General features: G+C 36.0%; 1 protein-coding gene across 3 annotated transcripts in view; it reads left to right on the forward strand.

Moving 5' to 3' along the window:
- inpp4aa (inositol polyphosphate-4-phosphatase type I Aa) overlaps positions 1–18,213 on the forward strand; it is a 63,116-nt gene extending 44,903 nt beyond the window's left edge. Inside the window, exons 16-24 of one of the 3 annotated variants that reach the window (XM_056465066.1) lie at positions 2,734–2,875; positions 6,628–6,657; positions 6,788–6,960; positions 10,034–10,157; positions 10,259–10,526; positions 14,679–14,776; positions 14,879–14,991; positions 16,244–16,398; positions 16,594–18,213. In XM_056465066.1, the coding sequence (XP_056321041.1) occupies positions 2,734–2,875; positions 6,628–6,657; positions 6,788–6,960; positions 10,034–10,157; positions 10,259–10,526; positions 14,679–14,776; positions 14,879–14,991; positions 16,244–16,398; positions 16,594–16,726 (1,236 nt within the window). In that variant the 3' untranslated portion in view covers positions 16,727–18,213. Of the gene's footprint in view, positions 1–2,733; positions 3,023–6,627; positions 6,658–6,787; positions 6,961–10,033; positions 10,158–10,258; positions 10,527–14,678; positions 14,777–14,878; positions 14,992–15,102; positions 15,965–16,243; positions 16,399–16,593 lie in introns of those variants that run through there. The other 2 variants (XM_056465065.1, XM_056465067.1) reach the window with 2 other exon arrangements.
- Positions 18,214–21,623: the final 3,410 nt, after the last annotated feature.

Raw genomic sequence — 21,623 nt, forward strand, 5'->3', positions numbered from 1 at the left:
TCAATCCTGTCTCGGTGGTCTACAGACAATTCCTTTGTCTTTATGCTTGGTTTGTGCTTTGACATGCACTGTCAACCCTGGGCCCTTATATAGACTGGTGTATGCCTTTTCAAATCATCTCTAATCAACTGGATTTACCACAGGTGAACTTCAGTTAAGCTGCTGAAATATCTCAAGAATGATGAGAGGAAACAGAATGTACCTGTTACGACTTTATAGTTTTGTTCTAGGGTATAAGAGGCAACATTTAAAGGTGGTTAAAATTTGTAGCGAGTTGGTGGCAAAATTTCAACAACAACAACAACCAAAATACTGCCAAAAATAAGTGAATTTATTTACAATAGTGGAAAGGCAAACAGAAAAGAAAAGTATTATTTACAAGATCACACAAAAGAGAATAAATCAACGTATTATGGCCAAATCTAGCTAATATAACCCTCTAAACTATCTAATAGAAAATAAACAAACAGAACATCTTCAGCGTTTTCACGCTATATCTAAACCTACTCTTCTAACCAAAATTATAGAGAAAACTTACAGCGGGAGATCAGGGGCTTTTCACAAGCACACATTCAAGATGGTAACAGCTATGAACACAACAAGAACAAGACCAAAATCAAAACTCTAAACTAACATCAATATCACATTACATAATAAGCCAAAACACACACAAAAGCACGAAAACACAAGGCAAGCAAGACAGAGCAAAAGCAGAACGAGCTTCCCCGCTCGCGTCCCTTTAAACTGTGAGCTCCTAATGTGATTGGTAGCGATGTCGATGACGTCACAGGGTGGAATAGAGATTGACATCTTCACGGACGAATGGGAAACTGGAATGGGCGTACCTGAGAATTGACATAGAGAGAGGGAGGGAGCGAGCGAAAGAGAGAGAGAGAGAGAGAGAGAGAGAGAGAGAGAGAGAGAGAGAGAGAGAAAGAGAGCGAGCGAACACACACAAGCAAAACAGACAGGCATAATATACATTTGACTGTAACAGTACCTGAGCTCAATTTAGAGCTTCACGGCAAAGGCTGTGAATACTTATGTACATGTGATTTTTCAGGTTTTTTTGTTTTTAAAAAATTTACAAAAAATTTCGAAAAATCTTTTTTCACATTGTCATTATGGGGTATTGTGTGTAGAATTTTGAGGAAATGAATCAATTTAATACATTTTGTAATAAGGCTGTAACATAAAAAAGTGAAGTGCTATGAATACTTTCCGGATGCACTGTATCATTCATTCATTCATTTTTTTTATTTGGCTTAATCCCTTTATTAATCCAGGGTCATCACAGCGGAATGAACCGCCAACTTATCCAACACATGTTTTACGCAGCGGATGCCCTTCCAGCCGCAACCCATCTCTGGGAAACATCCATACACACTCATTCACACTCATACACTACGGACAATTTTAGCCTCAATTCACCTGTACCTCATGTCTTTGAACTGTGGGGGAAAACCGGAGCACCCGGAGGGAAACCCACGCGAATGCAGGGAGTACATGCAAACTCCACACATAAACGCCAACTGATCCACGACCTTCTTGATGTGAGGCAACAGCACTACCTACTGCGCCACTGTGTCGCCCGGATGCGCTGTATTATATAGCAATATATATATTTTTTTTTAACTAAAGGGCAGTTAAGAAAAAAAAATTCTACTAATTATTTATTCTCAGAGAGGATGAAATGACTGGTATAAACTAGTTGCAAAATAAATGTACACCATTAGTAATGGATAATCAACGCATTTGCCTTCTTTAAATAATCTACACATTTAATCTTGTAATTATGATCATTTTTAGAGAGTCTGTTTTTATTCCTTTTTCTGTCATTTATTTCTTATTTTCTGTATATTTTATTAATTTGATGATGTCATTAGTCTATTTTATATACATATGTAAAATGCTTTGGCACACAAGTTTGCTTTGAAAGAGAGAGAGAAGCAGATTTGACCTGTCAGTGGGTGCACAGGGCTCCTGAACAGAAAAAAAGAGATAGTGGATTTTCTTTTTTAATTTTTTCTTTTTTTACTTTTTTTAACCCATTGACAAGATACTGTGAATAACAGTGTCGTAATAAATAAAATTATTGTTAAAAATTAAATTATGTTTTGTTAGTCGCATATAGTTAAATATTTATGTGATGTGGGTAAATGGTGTGTTTCAATCCGGCTACCACTGCAAGTATATTTCAAACCTGTGGGAAGCACTGTAATATATAACAAAATGTAATATTTTAGTAATTACAGGAAATTACTTTTTAGGCAAAGTAATTAGAATTAATTAATTTATGCAATTAGTAATTGATTTAACTTTTTAAAGTAACTTGCCCAACAATGAATAAGTCTCATTTTTAACATCTGAAACATTCTAAAGTTCAAGCTTGGTGAAATCTGACTTGTGAATTTACGTCACGTGAATGTTTAAGACCAATAGAAGATTAAAACGACGACGCAGTGGCGCTGTAGGTAGTGCTGTTGCCTCAAAGCAAGAAGGTCGCCGGTTCGAGCCCCGGCTGGGTCAGTTGGCGTTTCTTTCCGTAAAATGTGTGCTGGATAAGTTGGCGGTTCATTCCGCTGTGGCGACCCCAGATTAATAAAGGGACTAAGCTGAAAAGAAAATGAATGAATGAAGAAGATCGAAACATGACCTCCCTGTGGAAACAAGTGAAGCCCATTTCCTTATTTGAAATATGTTAATGCAAAACCTGCAATATTTCTGCTTCAGGAGAAAATCTGGCTGAATGTGGACAAGAGTCTGGAGTGCGTGATCCGCTGTGTGGACCGTCTACTGACCCGAGAGCGCATGCACAGTGACAGCAGCGAAGACGTGTTTCTGTCGGACCAGCAAGCCGACACAAGCAAGAGAGGTAGCAAGGGCAATGCATTCTGGATCAACCCTGGTGACGGGCTCTCATCCCCTTCCTCATCACACCCCCTATCAGCTCCGTCATTATCACCATCCTCCTCACCCTTTCTGAACCCTGCATGTCCATCCACTCCTAACACTCACTCTTGTAGGTTCTCTTTTGGTTTCTTTTACAAAACTGCTCTCATGTACCACAGATGCTTTCAGTTTTACGTCCTCTTTTGGTAATGCTGCACTCCATTCAAAACGGATGTGAGATTTTTCTACCTGATCAACACGTCTCGGGAAAAATCAGTGGTGTGAAAAAGTGTTTGCCCCCGCACAAATTTGGTTTTGTTTTTTTGTCATGTTTCTCACACTTTAATGCTTCAGATCATCAAACTAATTTAAATATTAGTCAAAGGTAATACGCGTCATGCAGAGCTGAAATTAAGATTTTTATTATTAACCATTATGTACTATTGGGGATGTTTTCATCCACTCTGGGGTGATTTTGAGTCTTAATTTGGCCATAACTTTTTCTGTGTTTCAGCTAAGCAGAATGATTTTTGGTGACAAATCTTATTTTCACACATTTTTGAGAAAAGGTTGAAATTTTAAAGAACTCAACGGTACAAATTTACTACCTTTTGTTATGTTCAGGATGAAAACATGCACTGAATTAAACTGCTGTAAAATTGCATCGGATAGTTCTTTTTTTTCGCATAAATCTGTTAATCAACCTCAGTCCTGATCAAAACTACTTAATTGCTTCGAAAATTACAGGATTTTAACTCTGTAATTGCCAGATTCATAAATGATGTCACTGATTTTGTAAAAAAAAAAAAAAACACACACAAAATGATGTATTTTCAATATGAAAAGTTACTGTAGCATGGATTTTTTTTATCTTTTATTAAAGTCTTGGACATGTGAAACAACATTGCCTTTGATGCATTGTTTTTGATTCAATTTCATTTTATTTCTCCTTAATTTACTGTTGGTGGCTGTTTTTGTCCCGTTGACTACCATTATAACCACAATTTTTTGATTGCAAAACCAAGACACCATATAATCATGCATTTTTTATTTTTTGGTGGTTTTCCCTGTTGGGAAGAGATAAAGTTTGTAATTTTTAATGTTGATCATCAGTTGGCACCATTAACCGTTTAGATAGGCCTGTGCAAAAAAAAAAAGCTTAGTTTGTTGATTTTATATGAAGTATAACAGCAAATTAAAGTGTGTGTCTGTGAGTGTACTGTATGAGAGTGACCTTTACGCACTTACCTTAATGTGTCTGAGAAAATCTGATTATGCATTTCAGCTCTCAGAACTACATGGAGTAAATAAAAACAAAGACTGTGTATTTATGCACCATCAAATGTGGTTATAATGGAAGTTAATGCGGCAAAAACAGCCACCAACAATAAATTAGCGAAAAAAAATTAAAATCTAACAATGCATCAAAGCCAGTGTTGTTACTGATCGTTCTGATCTGTTACTGATGTCCAAGACTGTAATAAAAGGTAAAAAAAATAACAAAAGGTAGCAAATTTGAATCGTGCAGAAAGGTTAAGGTGAAAACTAAATACAAACCTATATAAAATAAAACTAAATTAAAGTGTGACATGCAAAAAAAAAAAAAAAAAAAAACTTTTTCACACCACTGTAAGTGTAGGTAAGTGTACTTTAAAAACATATTTATCATACAATTATGTATTTATTATGTAATATTTTGTCTCTCCGTAATTTCATCTAAAATCTTACTTTAACATTTTAATATGGACAAAAACATGCAACAATAAAGTTTTCCATAACAGAACATGAAGAAAAAAAACATTGTTTTTTTATATAGATCACATTTTTATTTAAGTTGATAAAAGTCAGTACCTTTATAAAATATATAATTAATATAATACTTGGCTGGACCATTTGGCATTTCTGTGGGGAGTTTGCATGCGTGGGTTTTCCTCCGGGTGCTCCAGTTTCCCCTATAGTCCAAAGACATGCACTATAGGTGAATAGAAAAAGCTAAATTGTGTGTGTGTGTGTGTGTGTGTGTGTGTGTGTGTGTGTGTGTGTTTGTGTGTGAGTGAATGAGTGTGTATGGGTGTTTCCCAGTTCTGGGTTGCAGCTGGAAGGGCATCCGCTACATAAAACATATGCTGGAATAGTTGGTGGTTCATTCCAATGTGGCAACCCCTGATAAGTAAGGGACTAAGCCAAAGAAAAATTAATGAATGAATAATATAATATTTATAATTTAAGTGCAATAATTTATATTATTATTATTTATAATCAAACATAATATTTATATATTTATATTTCTATTAAATATATTTAATACAATAACACTCTCAATAATCTGTTTTTAGTGGGATGAAAAGCTTGTGATTTTAATTGAGGTGAGAAAAAATGATGCAATGCTGTAGGTCAATTTGATACTGATTGATTAAACAAATTAATATGTCCTGTTTGATAAATATATATTTTTATAAAATATGTTTTTTTTAGATGTATAGCGTAACACAAAAATTGTATTCTTTGTTTGTCTCTATGTTTCCTTTATATCAAATATAGTCCAGTGGTTGTTGAGGTCAAAAAAAAGAAAAGGAAAATTTACATGATTATTGTCTGTGCACAATTTAATAGGCAAACGCAAAAAAAAATGCTGAACTATTGAGAGAATCTGCTCTAAAGAGTCATTTTAGGCAACAAAAATCTGAAAAATGCCCTGCAAAATCCTAGAGGGACTGGGAAATAATTCTTAACTGTGATTTAAAGCCATACTTCACCCAAAAATGAAGATTCGTTTTGGTAATCCTAGATTTTGGTAACTTTAAAAAAGTAATTTGTTTTCCCTTTCCTTTCTTTTTTTTTTTTACAAATCATTGTTTGAGACTCAGGAAATAAAATAACATAAGTTTTCAGGAATTTGTTTGTGAACAAAATATCCTTGTGGAGAATAAATTCTTCTGTGCAGTGTTAGCATTGCTTCATTCTGACTTAAACTAAACCAAGACTAAAACAAGTTATCTGACGTTTGAGCTGAATGGAATGCAGCATCATTCCTGGTATGAGTTACTTATGTTTTGATACTGTATATGTTCATATCTATATACTGTACTTACTGTTGAAATCAGAATTATTAGCTCCCCTTGAATTATTTATTTATTTATTTTATATTTCCCAAATTATGTTTAACAGAGCAAGGAAATTTTCACAGTATGTCTGATCATATTTTTTCTTCTGGAGTAAGTCTTATTTTGTTTTATTTCAGCTAGAATACAAGCAGTTTTTAATTTTGTAAAAGCCATTTTAAGGTCAAAAATAATAACCTCTTTAAGCTATATATTTTTCGACTGTCTATAGAACAAACCATCATTATACAATAACTTGCCTAATTACCCTAACCTGCCTAGTTAACCTAATTAACCTAGTTCAGCCGTTAAATGTCACTTTAAGCTGTATAGAAGTGTCTTGAAAAATATCTAGTCAAATATTATTTACTGTCATCATGACAAAGATAAAATAAATCAGTTATTAGAAATGAGTTATTAAAACTATTATGTTTAGAAATGTGTTGAAAAAAATCTTCTCTCCGTTAAGCAGAAATAAACAGGGGGCTAATAACTGTTGAATCTGACTTCAACTGTATATGTTGTCAAACCAAAAAATGAATTCATAAGATTTCATGAAGTGTCCTTGTAATTTTGGCTATATTAAAATAATTATAATTGTCTAAAAAGCAATTCTATATCTTTCCCCGTTTAGATAATGCCAGTGTTGAAGGCTCCTCTCCTGGTAAGCCTCTTTCTGCTCAATATTTATACTGCAATTGTGTGTGTGTGTGTGTGACTGTTTGTGTGTGTGCGCGTGCGCTGTTGAGTTTTCTGAACATTGCTGATATTAACTGTATGTGTTTGCGGCTCAGGTGAATGGAGTGAAGCTCTGTATCCTCTCCTGACCACTCTCAATGAGTGCGTGGCCATGATGAGCGACAAAGCCAAGAAGTCCATGGTGTTTCTGCTAATGCAAGACAGCGCTCCGACTATCGCCATGAGTTTATCACTGCAGTACCGCAGAGATGTGGTTTTCTGTCAGACGGTTAGTACAAGATCACATTAAAGAGATGCATAGATCATTTTATTGACAATTAGAAAATACAGTGGAAGTCAGAATTATTTGCCACCCTTTGATTTATTTATTTTTTTTCATGTTTAAATATTTCCCAAATTAAGTTTGACAGAGCAAGGAAATTTCTAAAGGAAACAGTATGTCTGATAATATTTTGTCTTCTAGAGAAAGTTTTATTTGTTTTATTTTGGCTAGAATAAAAGCAGTTTAAAAAAAAAAAAAAACCTTTTTAGGGTCAAAATTATTAGCCCCTTTAAGCTATATATTTTTTCCTATAGTCTACAGAACAAACCATCATTATACAATAACTTGCCTAATTACCCTAACCTGACTAGTTAACCTAATTAACTTAGTTAAGCCTTTAAATGTCACTTTAAGCTGTAAAGAAGTGTCTTGAAAAATATATAGTAAAATAAATCAGTTATTAGAAATGAGTTATTAAAACTATTATGTTTAGAAATGTGTTGAAAAAATCTTCTCTCTGTTAAACAGAAATTGGAGAAAAAATAAACGGGGGCTACTAGTTCAGGGGGGCTAGTAATTCTGACTTCAACTGTATATGGTATATAGGCTTGAATTATTAGCCCCTCTGTGAATTTAGTTTTCTTTTTTAAATATTTTTGTTGATATAAGTGCTGTTTATCATAGAGCATATATATTTCAACACACTTTACACATAATAGTTTTAATAACTAATTTCTATTAGTTAATTTCTTTTTTCTTTGTCATGATGTGGTTTGTTCTGTAGCCAATTGGGGAAAAACATATCTTAAGGAGGCTAATAACACTGACCTTCATTTGAAACTTTTTAAAAACTGCTTTTATTCCAGCCAAACTACAAGAAGTACGACTGTTTTCAGAAGAATAAGCCCTAAGAATTTTACAAAAGGGCTAATAAATTTGTCTTCAACTGTATGCACATACATGGAATATATTGTTGATTTAAACATAAATTATACCAGTTTTTCTTTATAAATCTCATGAATCTTATTATTTAATGCACATTGGTTAACATATTAGCTAATTTGATAATGTATTCAGCTTCTAGTAAGGGTGTAGCCGGACATTTTGTTATGTTATAAATTGGCAGTTTTATTAAAAAATAAATAAATAAAATATTAAAATAAAATATTAAATAATAAAATAGATGAAGTTTTTGTATACAGTTAGGTCCATAAATATTTGGACATTGACACAATTCTAACATTTTTGACTCTATACACCAACACAATGGATTTGAAATGTTGAAAACAAACAGGATGTACTTTAACTGCAGACTGTCAGCTTTAATTTGAGGGTATTGACATCCAAATCAGGTGAACGCTGTAGGAACTACAACAGTTTGCATATGTGCCTCCCATTTGTTAAGGGTCCAAAAGTAATTGGACAATTGGCTTCTCAGCTGTTCCATGGCCAGGTGTGTGTTATTGCCTTATTATTCCAATTACATAGAGCAGATAAAAGGCCCAGCATTCATTTCAAGTGAGCTATTTGCATTTGGAATCTGTCACTGTCAACTCTCAAGATGAGATCCAAAGAACTGTCACTATCAGTCAAGCAAGCCATCATTAGGCTGAAAAAACAAAACAAAACAAACCCATCAGAGAGATTGCAAAAACATTAGGCATGGCCAAAACAACAGTTTGGAGCATTCTTTAAAAGAAAGAACACACCAGCGAGCTCAGCAACACTAAAAGAATTCTTTCCCTGGTGAAGAATACTTCCTTCACAACAGTTGGCCAGATCAAGAACATTCTCCAGTAGGTAGGTGTATGTGTGTCAGAGTCAACAATCAAGAGGAGACTACACCAGAGTGAATACAGAGGGTTCACCACAAGATGTCACACATTGGTGAGCCTCAAAAACAAGAAGGCCAGATTAGTGTTCTAAAAAAAGCCATCACAGTGCTGGAACAACATCCTATGCACAAATGAGTCCAAGTTTAACTTGTACCAGAGTGATGGGAAGAGAAGAGTATGGAGAAGGAAAGGAACTGCTCAAGATCCTAAGCAGTGAAGCTTGGTGTTGGCAGTGTAATGGCGTGGGCATGTATGGCTGTCAATGAAACTAATTTTCTTGTATTTATTGATGATGTGACTGCTGACAAAAACAGCAGGATGAATTCTGAAGAGTTTCAAGCCAAATGCTTCAGAGCTCATTGGATGGTGCTTCACAGTGCAGATGGACAACTACCCAAAGCATACAACAAAACCAACCAAAGAGTTTTTGAAGGGAAATAAGTGGAATGTTATGCAATGGCTAAGTCAATTCCCTAACCTGAATCCGATTGAGCTTGCATTTCACGTGCTGAAGACAAAACTAAAGGAAAATACCCCAAGAACAAGCAGGAACTGAAGACAGTTGTAGAGGCCTGACAGAGCACCACCAGGAATGAAACTCTACAGCGTCTGGTGATATCTATGCGTTCCAGAATTCAGGCTGTAATTGACTGCAAAGAATTTGCAACAAGTATTAAAAAGTGAAAGTTTGATGATTATTATTCTGTCCAGTTACTTTTGGTCTCTTAACAAGTGGGAGGGAGTGGGAGATTTGGATGTAAATAGCCTCAAATTAAAGCTGACAGTCTGCAGTTAAAGCACATCTTGTTCGTTTCATTTTAAATCCATTGTGTTGGTGTACAGAGCCAAAAATGTTAGAATTGTGTCGATGTCCAAATATTTATGGACCTAAATGTATATTACAAAATAAACCAAAATACTCAAATTAATTGAGCTATTATAGGTAATTAAATTTTCTGTATATAAAGTAAGATATATATTTGGATATGTTCCAGTTCCTTCTTTTGTTTGTGTAGTTTTTAAAAAGATACATTAAATTGCACAATAGTATTTTATTTTTTTAAATATTGTTTTTTTTAGTATTGTATTTTTTCATTTACCACAAATATATTAAAGATTCTATCCATCCTTCCATTCATCAGTCTATCTCTACTACCTTATTCAGTGAATAGACATTTCCTTAGCTGACTGTAAACTATAATTTCTCAAATTTGTAATAATAATAATCCTACATCCCTCCTCAGCTGACGGCCCTGATCTGTGGGTTTGTTGTAAAGCTGAGGAACTGTCTCAGTGACAGTGGCTTCCTCAGACAGCTCCACACCATCGGCTTACTGGTCCAGTTTGAGGGTCTCCTGAGCACCTATGGTAAAAACACAAACACAATTCACCTTCCATTTTTAACTTATGCATGGTAATGAATGAACCTGAGTGTGTCAACTCTAACTCTAAGTTCTGTCGCCCTAAAGGAGAAGAGTTGGCCATGCTGGAGGACATGAGTGTAGGAGTAATGGACCTTCGCAACGTCACCTTTAAAATTACCCAAGCCACCTCCAGCTTCAGCCCCGACATGCTGCCGGTCATCACAGGCAACAGAGACGGCTTTAATGTGCGCATTCCCCTACCGGGAGTCATGTTTGATGCACTGCCACGCGAGATCCAGAATGGAATGCTGCTACGCGTTCAACCAGTCTTATTTAACGTAGGAATAAATGAGCAGCAAACGCTAGCCGAGAAGTAAGTGTTTGTTTTGCCAATCTCATCTTAATCTTGCAGTGCATCCTTCATACCTCTGAAAAGTATTTAGCTTTATCAGATTTGTCATAGAATTCTCTCTGAGCTTCTGAAGGTATGTCTGGGGCAGAGCTAAAGACTCGCAAGCACTTTCAGTGGGTTTTAAATTAAAAATGGACATACGGCGGTCAGCTAATCAAATGCATGTCAACACACTCACATCTCTTCGCGTTGTCCCTGGATAACCTCAGATCCACTATAGGTTTGTTTACATTATATGTGTTTACATTATATACATTATCTTTCCCTCTCAACCACCAGAAAAATATTAGCTAACACTTTATAATAACTACACACTATGAATAATTTATGAATGCGTAAGTAAGTGATTAAGAAACATTTCAAAATAATGTTTATATATCTTCTTATTTAGACATACAGTTAAAGTCAGAATTATTAACCCCCCTCTTTCTTTTTCTTTTTTCAATATTTCCAAAATGATGTAGAACAGAGCAAGGAAATTTTCACAGTATGTCTGATAATATTTTATCTTCTGGAGAAAGTCTTATTTGTTTTATTTCGGCTAGAATAAAAGCAGTTTTTAATTTTGTAAAAGCCATTTTTAGATCAAAATTATTAGCCCCTTTAAGCTATATATTTTTTTCGACTATCTACAGAACAAACCATCGTTATACAATAACTTGCCTAATTACCCTAACCTGCCTAGTTTAAATGTCAAATTAAGCTGTACAGAAGTGTCTTAAAAAATATCTAGTTAAATAATATTTACTGTCATCATGGCAAAGATAAAATAAACAGTTATTAGAAATGAGTTATTAAAACTATTATGTTTAGAAATGTGTTGAAAAAATCTCTCCGTTAAACAGAAATTGGGGCAAAAAATAAATGGGGGCTAATAATTCAGGGGGGCTAATAATTCTGATTCAACTGTATATGCTATGAAGCTGCAGGTTAACTATGTTTATATATAATTACATATATTTCATTGTAACTTTGATTTAATTTGATTGTAGTGTAATAATGTGCACCCTAAATATATATAATATATTTATTTCAAATAAACTTGAATTGAATTTAATTGATTTGAATTGTTACAATAATGGTCGATCATGTCAGAGCGAAGTTTCAGGCGCACCCTCTCTTGATCGGTGACACAGACCGAAGACGTTAAGCCACAAATGATCTTAAAGCTTTCCACACAGCATTTCCTTTGCAGCCTTTCATCACTCTGAGCTGCTCTTGCCAGATCCGCCAGCAATGAAAGTGTGCGTCATCAAAAACAGTTCAAACACAATAAACACCTTTCATAGACCCAGATTACAGATCTCTCATTAGCCAGCTGCACTCAAGCACTTCTACTCTGTGATGCTGCAAAACATTACATATGAAGCTGTAATTGGTTATATATATCATAATTGAAATGCAGATAATTTACTGTAAAGTTATATTGTGTTTTAATGTTGGTAATTTATATATTGTATATTAAGTATATATGTATCTATAATATACAGTGGGGAAAATAAGTATTGAACACGTCAAACAATACAAACATAAAAAAAGCTGAAAAATGAGTTATGTAAAATACCATTGAAATGACACGAGGAGAAAGTACTGAACCACTGAAATGTATTTAATACTTTTATATAAAAGCTTTTTTTAATGATGGCAGCTTAAAGGGCCATGAAACCCCCCATGTTTCACCAGGGTGTTTTCACACCTCTAGTTTAAAAAAAGTCTGGAAATTGGGTAAATCCAGCTTTGTTTAGGTGGGAGTGTCGAATGGCAAAATGAGGAGGGGTTTGCATATAAAAGGGGAGTTTCAGTTAAAGCACCCTCTGATTTTCAGGCAAAACATTGGCAAAACAACACACAAACGCTGGGGAGAAAGACAGTGACTATGTTTACATGGACACCAGTAATCAAATTATTTGCCAAAATTTTAATTTGTTGACTTTTAACTGCAGTTTGGCACTTTCACTTTCATTCAGGAACATCTCATGCATGCCCCCGTGACAAACCAGATATTGGATGCGAGGAACTGCTGGAAGAGTGTAGTTTTGATGGAATTTTTGATACCGCACGCTGTATGGGAGAAAAAAAAAACCTCGGCATTTCTCTGTAACTTAGATCCACTTGGTAGGTGCAGAAAGTCGTGTGTATATAGACTATCTTGTCATAATCCTATCCTGCAGCGAAAATCCTACACTACAGTAATAGTTTAATTAAGGTGTTTACATGTTTACACTCGGAGAGCAGCATTTACAGCCGATGTTTCAGCCCATAATATTGTAGTGATATTAATGTACCATCTGAATAAACCTAAACAAAGAACATTGATCGTACATTTACCAAATCCGTAGAGACAGAACAATCAACACGAACTGGAACAGAGTCTTTTTTAAAAGGAGACGAGTGGCAAATCCGGATTTCATCATTTCCAGATGCGAAAAGCTCTCGGGTAAAAAGATGTTACTTACAAACGTATTGTTGTGTGTTAGCAGACCACTGCAATCCACACGTGAGTCCAGTTGCGCTCTCATAGTGGGGAATTGAACACAAAGCCTTCGTTGCGGCACATTTATAAACGCAACACTGACGACCCATGTCTCCAAACAATTCTTCTTCTTCCACTTGTTTTAATCACATTTGGCAACACAACATGGTGTCTCTCTGCCGTCTGAACATTGTAACAGGTAAAAACAGTCTTCGAGGCTATCATGCAAATGAAGTTGCACCTCATTTACAATAGAACGTGCTGATTGGTTCGAACCAAGTCTTTCTCATGAATTAATGATGAAAACTCAAAGACCCACCGGTACAGACAGCCAGTCTACACAATGGAATTTACACAAGGATCTAATCTCTGTGACGTAGCTTCTAAATGTCTTTTCAAACCAGAAGAACGAATTTACTCGAAATAACGCAAAAAACTATTTTCACTTTTTAGGAAAATATATGTGTCCTAATAGTGTTTTTAGTATCATGGGACACATATATGCCTGTCACCATCTCAAAAATGTGGTTTGGTGTTTCGTGACCCTTTAAAGCAGGGGTGTCCAAACTCGGTCCTGGAGGGCCGGTGTCCTGCAGATTTTAGCTCCAACTTGCCTCAACACACCTGCACGGATGTTTCTAAAAAGCCTAATAAGTGCTTGATTAGCTAGCCCAGGTGTGTCTGATTAGGGTTGGAACTAAACTTTGCAGGACACCGGCCCACCAGGACCGAGCTTGGACATGCCTACTTTAAAGTCACCTCTTATATGGAGAATGAAGTCACATGCATTGCTCAGGTGTGAGTGTTACACAGACTTCAACAGAGTGTAAAAATCTTGATGGTTCTGTGGGTCTCATTTATCAAATCAGAGCTTTATTTTGTATTCTCTATTGGATTGAAGTCAGGTGATTGGTTGGGCCATTCTACAGCTTGATTTTCTTTCTCTGAAAGCATTTGAGATTCTCCTTGGCTGTGTTTTTGATCATTGTCTTGCTGAAATGTTCACTCTGGTTTCATCTTCATCATCCTGATAATGTTGATGTTGGACTGAAGCAGCGAATATTACTTTACAATGATGAAGGACAGAGGGTTGCTGAAGAACTTCTGAAGATTTCAGCTGCTGTCTGGGCTTTCACTGCCTTTCTACACCTCCCTTTCTTCATGTGTTCAACACTTTTTCCCTGTGTCATTTCATTACACATAACTTGCATACATGGATTTCTTTGGTTGTTATCAACATCCAGTAAAAATTTCAAGTCAGCAGCACCTTTAGAACTATGGTTTTTTGAGAAAATGGTGACCTTCAATACTTATTTTTCCTGCTGCATAGGCAGCACATTTGTGTCTTATAGTTTCCACAAGGCTATGCAGACTGAGCATGCATACATATCAATTCTGCAATACCACTGGAAATTTAAACAAGAACTGTAAATTAGTTGTTGACACTTATTCTTATCATAAGGTTTTTTGTTTAGTACTGTAGTGTTGTTTGACTTGTGAATGAGACCTTAAGTAATCTGATGTTTTGCAGACGCTGCTTTAGCTGTGTGTGTGTGTGCTCATGTTTTTTTTTTAGAGCAGGTCTGGTTTTGAATGAGAGCTCCGAACAACCCGTTAATATATTTAGCATTTTTGTTCAGGTTTGGAGACACGTCACTGCAGGAAGTCGTGAATATGGAGAGTCTCGCTCGTCTTACCTCCTATTATGACCAGTTTAAAGAAGTGCTGCCTGAAGACTGTGAGTTCTGAACGCTCTTCTGTATCACTCATATTCTTTTATGAAACATTAGTAGATGTTTTTTTTTTTTCAATCCTCACCTCTTGAATGCCTCATCCATAGGTTTACCACGCTCTCGCAGTCAGAACTGTGTGCCTGAGCTCCTCCGGTTCCTCAGTCAAAATATTAATGCCAGGAAGAGCAAGAACGTGGACATCCTGTTGCAGGCAGCAGAGGTACAGTGATACATCTGATGTTTAATTTTCATCATATTCAATAAAATGACTAGGAAGAAATGAACTTTTAGTTTTCCACTTTTTATTTTCATTCATTTTCTTTCTGTTTAGTCCCTTTATTAATCTGGGGTCGCCACAGCAGAATGAACCACCAACTTATCCAGCATATGTTTTACGCAGCGGACGCCCTTCAGCTGCAACCCATCACTGGGAAACATCCATACACACTCATTCACACACATACACTACGGCCAATTTAGCTTACCCAATTCACCTATACCACATGTTTTTGGACTTGTGGGGGAAACCGGAGCACCCGGACGAAACCCAAGCTAACATGAGGAGAACATGCAAACTCCACACAGAAATGCCAACTGACCCTTCCAGGGATCGAACCAGCGACCTTCTTGCTGTGAGGCGATAGTGCTACCCGCTATGCCACTGTGCTGCCCCAGATTTTATTTTATTTTAATTCATTAATTAATTTTTTAAAAATTATTTATGAATTTATTTTTTATTGTCTTTGTTTTGTTTTATTTTATTTTATATTTTTATTTAGTTTTTGGTTTTTTTGCATATGGAGAGGAAAAGTTTGTGTCACCTAGAAAGTATCTGGTGCGCACGGAGAGAGGGAGAGTGGTCCCTCACTCACCTGTGTCGAGCACACTCAGAATATTTTCTTAGAAGGTGTCTGGTAAATATCGCCATATTATCAAAAATGCAATTGATTGTTTAGGCCTAATGTATATTGGTTAAAAAAAACTAAATAAATAAATCTTGTCAGCGTCAAAAGCCTCATCAGTAGTGCACCAACGTATCTGTTTGTCAAGTGTGACATCTTGCGAATATATCAAATTGTATGGGGAGACTCATCAAATAGTAATAGTAAACATTTACAAAGCGCTGTAGTACTTTCAAAAATCACAATCGCAATATATATATGTCCATGCGTAATATCAGATGGCCAGAAAGTCATACATTTTTTATAAATTGTTCAAATTTACATATTTGTGATGCAGCAAGTTCAGAGACTGTTGTGTACTCTGTGATATATTTTTGTATATGTATATATATATATGTATGTATGTATGTATGTATGTATATATATGTATATATATGTATATATATATATATATATATATATATATATATATATATATATATATATATATATATATATATATATATATATATATATATATATATATATATATATATATATATATATATATTCCCCTCACTTTTTTTCAAGATTTGTCGGCGTCTGAATGGTGTGCGTGTGACTAGCTGCAAGAGTGCAAAGGATCGTACGGCCATGTCGGTGACACTGGAGCAGTGTCAGATCCTCCAGAGTGAGCACTGCATGGCCCCGCAGGTCTTCACACAGGCCCTCGACTGTATGCGCAGGTGAGACTGAATTTACAGCAGTGTTCAGTAGGATCATTTTCATTAGTATTTTTCTCAAATATTTTTTACCGATGAAAACAAGATTTTAACAAAATCAAGAAAGTATTTAGTTATTTAAAAGAGTTTTTTATGAGTGAATTTTATAAAAGCATTTTATACAGTGTATCAATCTTAATTGCCTCTCCGGTTCCTCAGTGAGGGCTGCCGACGAGAAAACACCATGAAAAACGTGGGCAGCCGCAAATACGCCTTCAACTCGCTCCAGCTGAAGACCTTCCCTAAGCAGTACAGACCACCAGAGGGAACCTTCGGAAAAGTGGAGACCTGATCTGGGATGACAACTGCATGTTCCCCCTTGTCCGCTTTACTTTATCACCACATATCAGAAGGAAAGTTTTATTATGCACAGTCATGCTGTAATACGCTCTGGTTATTATCCAGATGACAATGTTAATGTTTCTCAGATCCCCCAAACCTCTTGGCTTTGAGAAGAGAGGAGAAATAGGGAAAGAAAGTCAGGCGAAGATCTAGATTGTTGCACTGAAAGCAGGTAAGAAGGCCTGTTATTTCAAACTAAACAATATATATAAATATCAAAGCATTTTACACCCCCCAAAAAGCATCTACTTCTTTTAATCCTTGTTTAGTTAACATAAATACACATATGTTAAATGCTTTCCAGCATCATACATGATCTTTGTACTAAAACACAAAGGTCGAAACTATCAGCACTGAACGCAGAAGCAAATCTTTTTTATCATCCTTTAGATTGTATTTAAGGTTCAATAGGTTACAGGTAACGTATATATGTGCTGTAGTTGGTTTGTTCTTAGAGACATACGATTTATAAGATCAAATTATTCATCATCACTTCAAGTCTACACGATACTAGCTGCCTTAAGAGAGTCCACCAAACTCACGTGTTAAGATAAATATGTAGATACTTCCAGTCTGTTCGTGACGTGGTTTATTTCGTTACTGTAAGACTCTCTCTTTAAGAGTGTTAGCGCTTTAACGCAGGCCTTTTCCCCCTTCTCCTGACTGTGCGTTGTACGGGTTGTAGAGTTTTAAGAGGACACGTTTCCTCAAACTTTTGCCAAGCACAGCTAGCCTCAGTACAAGTGAGCATACTGTGTGAACATACATTCTTTGTAAGGAAATATGTGAATAAGACACTATTGATATGTTCGTTGACTGTACATTTTCCTAGTTTTGTTTTGTTGGGCATTGATATGAGAATCAGTGATGATCTAAAAGGAGTGCTGCAACTGGTCCTAAAATATGAGGAATATTTAGTTTTTGTAAAGCAGAGGAGTGCATTTACGTTATTTATTTAATTGTAATGGAAACCATAATATACTTTGCATTACAAAGCATAATAAAAAGAAGTATATGTAATGATCTCGGTTAAAATCATCAGCGTTTATCTCTGCACAAATACATGCACAACTGGACTGTAGTTCCTGGTTTATATAGCCTATTACAGACAAGAGACATGAGCATGTGACTAAACCTCTGCTGAGATAATCTTTTAAATTCTAACCAGATGCACTGCATGGATGGTCAGCCGTTTACATATTGAGCGTACATGATGTAATTGTTTTATCATACGGATCATTTGATTTCGTTTTTTATGTGTCCATGTAAGGCTGTTGTTCTTCTTTTTCACTGCTGTGTTGTAAGAGCATGCTGCCCTATTGGTCTTTCAGTGTATGTTTTTATTTTTTAATGTATGTTCGGATACCTTGCTGTACAAAATGCCTCTTTCCTCCAAACATACAGCTTTAAGAATTAAATTGAATTCACAAACCTTAAGCAACTGTTTCGTTTGTTGTCTTTTCCTGGACCGTTTGTCAGATCTTCAGGGAATTCGTCTCGTCTTTTTATGTCAACACTCATACAGTACATCGTTCGTTCATTAGTTGAGCGGATCACAGCTTGCATCTTCAACGTTTTCACACTGCTAGCACGGTTTCTGTTTGTGTGTGACATTTTACACATGGTTTTTCTCCGGGTGCTCCGGTTTCCCTTACAGCCCAAAGACATGCGCTATAGGTGAATTGAATAAGCTAAATTGGCCGTAGTATATGTGTGTGAATGAGTGTGTATGGGTGTTTCCCAGTACTGGGTTGCATCTGCTGTGTAAAATATATGCTGGATAAGTTGGCGGTTCATTCCGCTGTGTCGACCGCTGATGAATAAAGGGGCTAAACTGAAGGAAAATGAATGAATGACCAGAATCTGAATCCATTGTACGTTTAAACGTTTATAGTTGCAGATTATTTTTTTTATTTTATTTATTATTGTCAGTTGGTATTTTGCGCTAATATCATTACTGTCGTGTTACTGTTATAGTTAATTGTATTTGTGAATGAGCTACTCTATTAATCTCAATTCCCTCTCTGGTCCACAGTAAGGACTCCATTCATCCATTTAGTCCCTTTATTAATCTGGGGTTGCCACAGTGGAATGAACCACCAACTTTTCCAGCAACTTATGTTTGACGCAGTGGATGCCCTTTCAGCTGCAACCCATCACTGGGAAACACCCATACACACTCATTCACTCATACACTATGGACAGTTTTAGCTTACCCAATTCACCTATACCGCATGTCTTTGGACTTGTGGGGCAAACTGGAGCACTCAGAGGAAAACCCATGCGAACACGTGGAGACCATGCAAACTCCACACTGTATTTATTTATTTATTTTATGTCTTCAGATACCTTGCTGTACAAAATGCCTCTCTTTCCTCTAAAAATACAACTTTAAAAGTCAAATGAAATCACAAACCTTAAGCAACAGTTTTGTATGCGGTTTCCAGTTTCAGTCTCTTCCTGGAACATTTGTCAGATATTCAACAAACTTTGCCTCTAGACAATTCTAGCAAAAGAAAAATAAAATAAAAATACACTCACTAGCCACTTTATAGAACTGGGTTGGACCTCATTTTGCCTTCAGAACTGCCTTAATCCTTCGTGGCATAGATTCAACAAGGTACTGGAAATATTCCTCAGAGATTTTGGTCCATATTGACGTGATAGCATCACACAATTGCTGCAGATTTGTTGGCTGCACATACATGATGCAAATCTCCTGTTCCACCACATATCAAAGGTGCTCTATTGGATTAATGTCTGGTGACTGGAGGTCATTTGAGTACAGAGAATTCCTTGTAATATTCAAGAAACCAGTCTGAGATGATTTGCTCTTTATGACATGCTGCGTTATCCTGTTGGAAATAGCCATCAAAAGATGGTTACACTGTGGTCATAAAGGGATGAACATGGTCAGCAACAATGCTCAGGTCGGCTGTGGCGTTGACACAATGCTCAATTTGTACTAATGAGCCCAATGTGTGCCAAGAAAATATCCCCCACACCCTTACAACACCACCACCAGCCTGAACCATTGATACAAGGCAGGATGGATCCATGCTTTCATGTTGTTGATGTCAAATTCTGGCCCTACCATCTGAATGTCGCAGCATAAATGGAGACTCATCAGACCAGGTAATGTTTTTCCAATCTTCTATTGTCCAATTTGGTAAGCCTGTGTGAATTGTAGCCTCAGTTTCCTGTTCTTAGTTTACAGGAGTGGCACCCGGTGTGGTCTTCTGCTGCTGTAGCCCATCCACCTCAAGGTTGGACGTGTTTTGCATTCAGATATGCTCTTCTGCAGACCTCAGTTGTAATAAGTGGTTATTTGAGTTACTGTTGCCTTTCTATCAGCTCCAACCAGTCTGGCCATTCTCCTCTGACCTCTGGCATCAACAAGGCATTTGTGCCCACAGAACTGCTGCTTACTGGATATTTTTCTCTTTTTCAGACCATTCTCTGTAAACCCCAGAGATGGTTGTGCGTGAAAATCCCAGTAGATCAGTAGTTTTTGAAATACTCAGACCAGCCTATCTGACACCAACAACCATGCCATGTTTAAAGTCACTTAAATCATCTTTCTTCCCCATTCTGATGCTCAGTCTGAACTGCAGCAGATCGTCTTGACCATGTCTACATGCCTAAATGCATCGAGTTGCTGCCATGTGACTGGCTGATTAAAAAGCAGTTGGATAGGTGTACCTAATAAAGTGACCGGTGAGTGTAAATATCCTTAGACCTATTAGTGCAGCCCATTATGACAAACCCCAAACTTGTCAAATGTTCTACATAATGGAGGGCAAGCAAGCTCCAATGAAGGCTTTTGCAACTCTAATGAAATGCATGTCACACACCTAATTTAGGCCTTACTGGTTCTAGGTAGTCATGTTTTGGTCGTTTTGGCAAGTTGAAGCTCAACTCTGCAGGACACACCCCTGTATTAAGGGGACCAAAGTGTGCCAAGAAAATCTCCACCACACCATTACAGCCTGTCTGGCAGCAACAAATATGCCACATTTAAAGGTCGTGTGAAGTGCTTTGAGAAGTATGTTTTTATTTGATGTGTGATGTGATTTCAACTTACACCAGAGATGGGTATAACGCGTTACTGTACTGGGAACAAAGAAATGTAATGCATTACATTTTAAATTTGTGTTATTTGTGTACAATTACCAAAGTAGATATAATGGCTTTACAATTATAATAAAAAGTAATTATGACTTTTAAAGTCATATCATTTTGCACTGCAGTGTCATGAGTTAACAGATTTTCTTCAAAACGGCTTTCAAATGTTATCAAATGTTTTTTTCATTATGTTTATTTTTTCTATCTTATAAATGCGCTTTCACACAAAGTCTATATCTATTGTCTTTAAACAATTGTCTCACAGTAAACATGCATATCAACAAAACAAAACGTAATAGATGTATTTAGATAATAGTAAGTAACACTACTAACAAGAACAGTGTTATTGCGAACTGATGATAAACAGCGCCTGTTAACAAGCAAATTCACTGAAGAAACACAAAAAAATATTTTAATAAATAATATCGCATAATAGAATAAATATTATAGAATTACTACAATTATATACAAATGTTTATGTCCAGACAACATCATATTTAAAATGTTAATTATTATAAATCAAGCAATTTGACAGCTAATATTACACTTCTGTTTAACATGATTTTTCATTAGTATAATTCAATTCATGTTTATTTATATAGTGCTTTTACAATATATATTGTCAAAGCAGCTTAACATAGAAGATCTTGTAAATTGAAACTGTCAGTCAATCAGTTCAGTTTTCAGAGTTAAACTCAGTTTAGTTTAGTCTGTAAAAGTAG

The sequence above is a fragment of the Danio aesculapii genome, chromosome 9, assembly GCF_903798145.1.
Source record: "Danio aesculapii chromosome 9, fDanAes4.1, whole genome shotgun sequence".
NCBI lineage: Eukaryota > Metazoa > Chordata > Actinopteri > Cypriniformes > Danionidae > Danio > Danio aesculapii.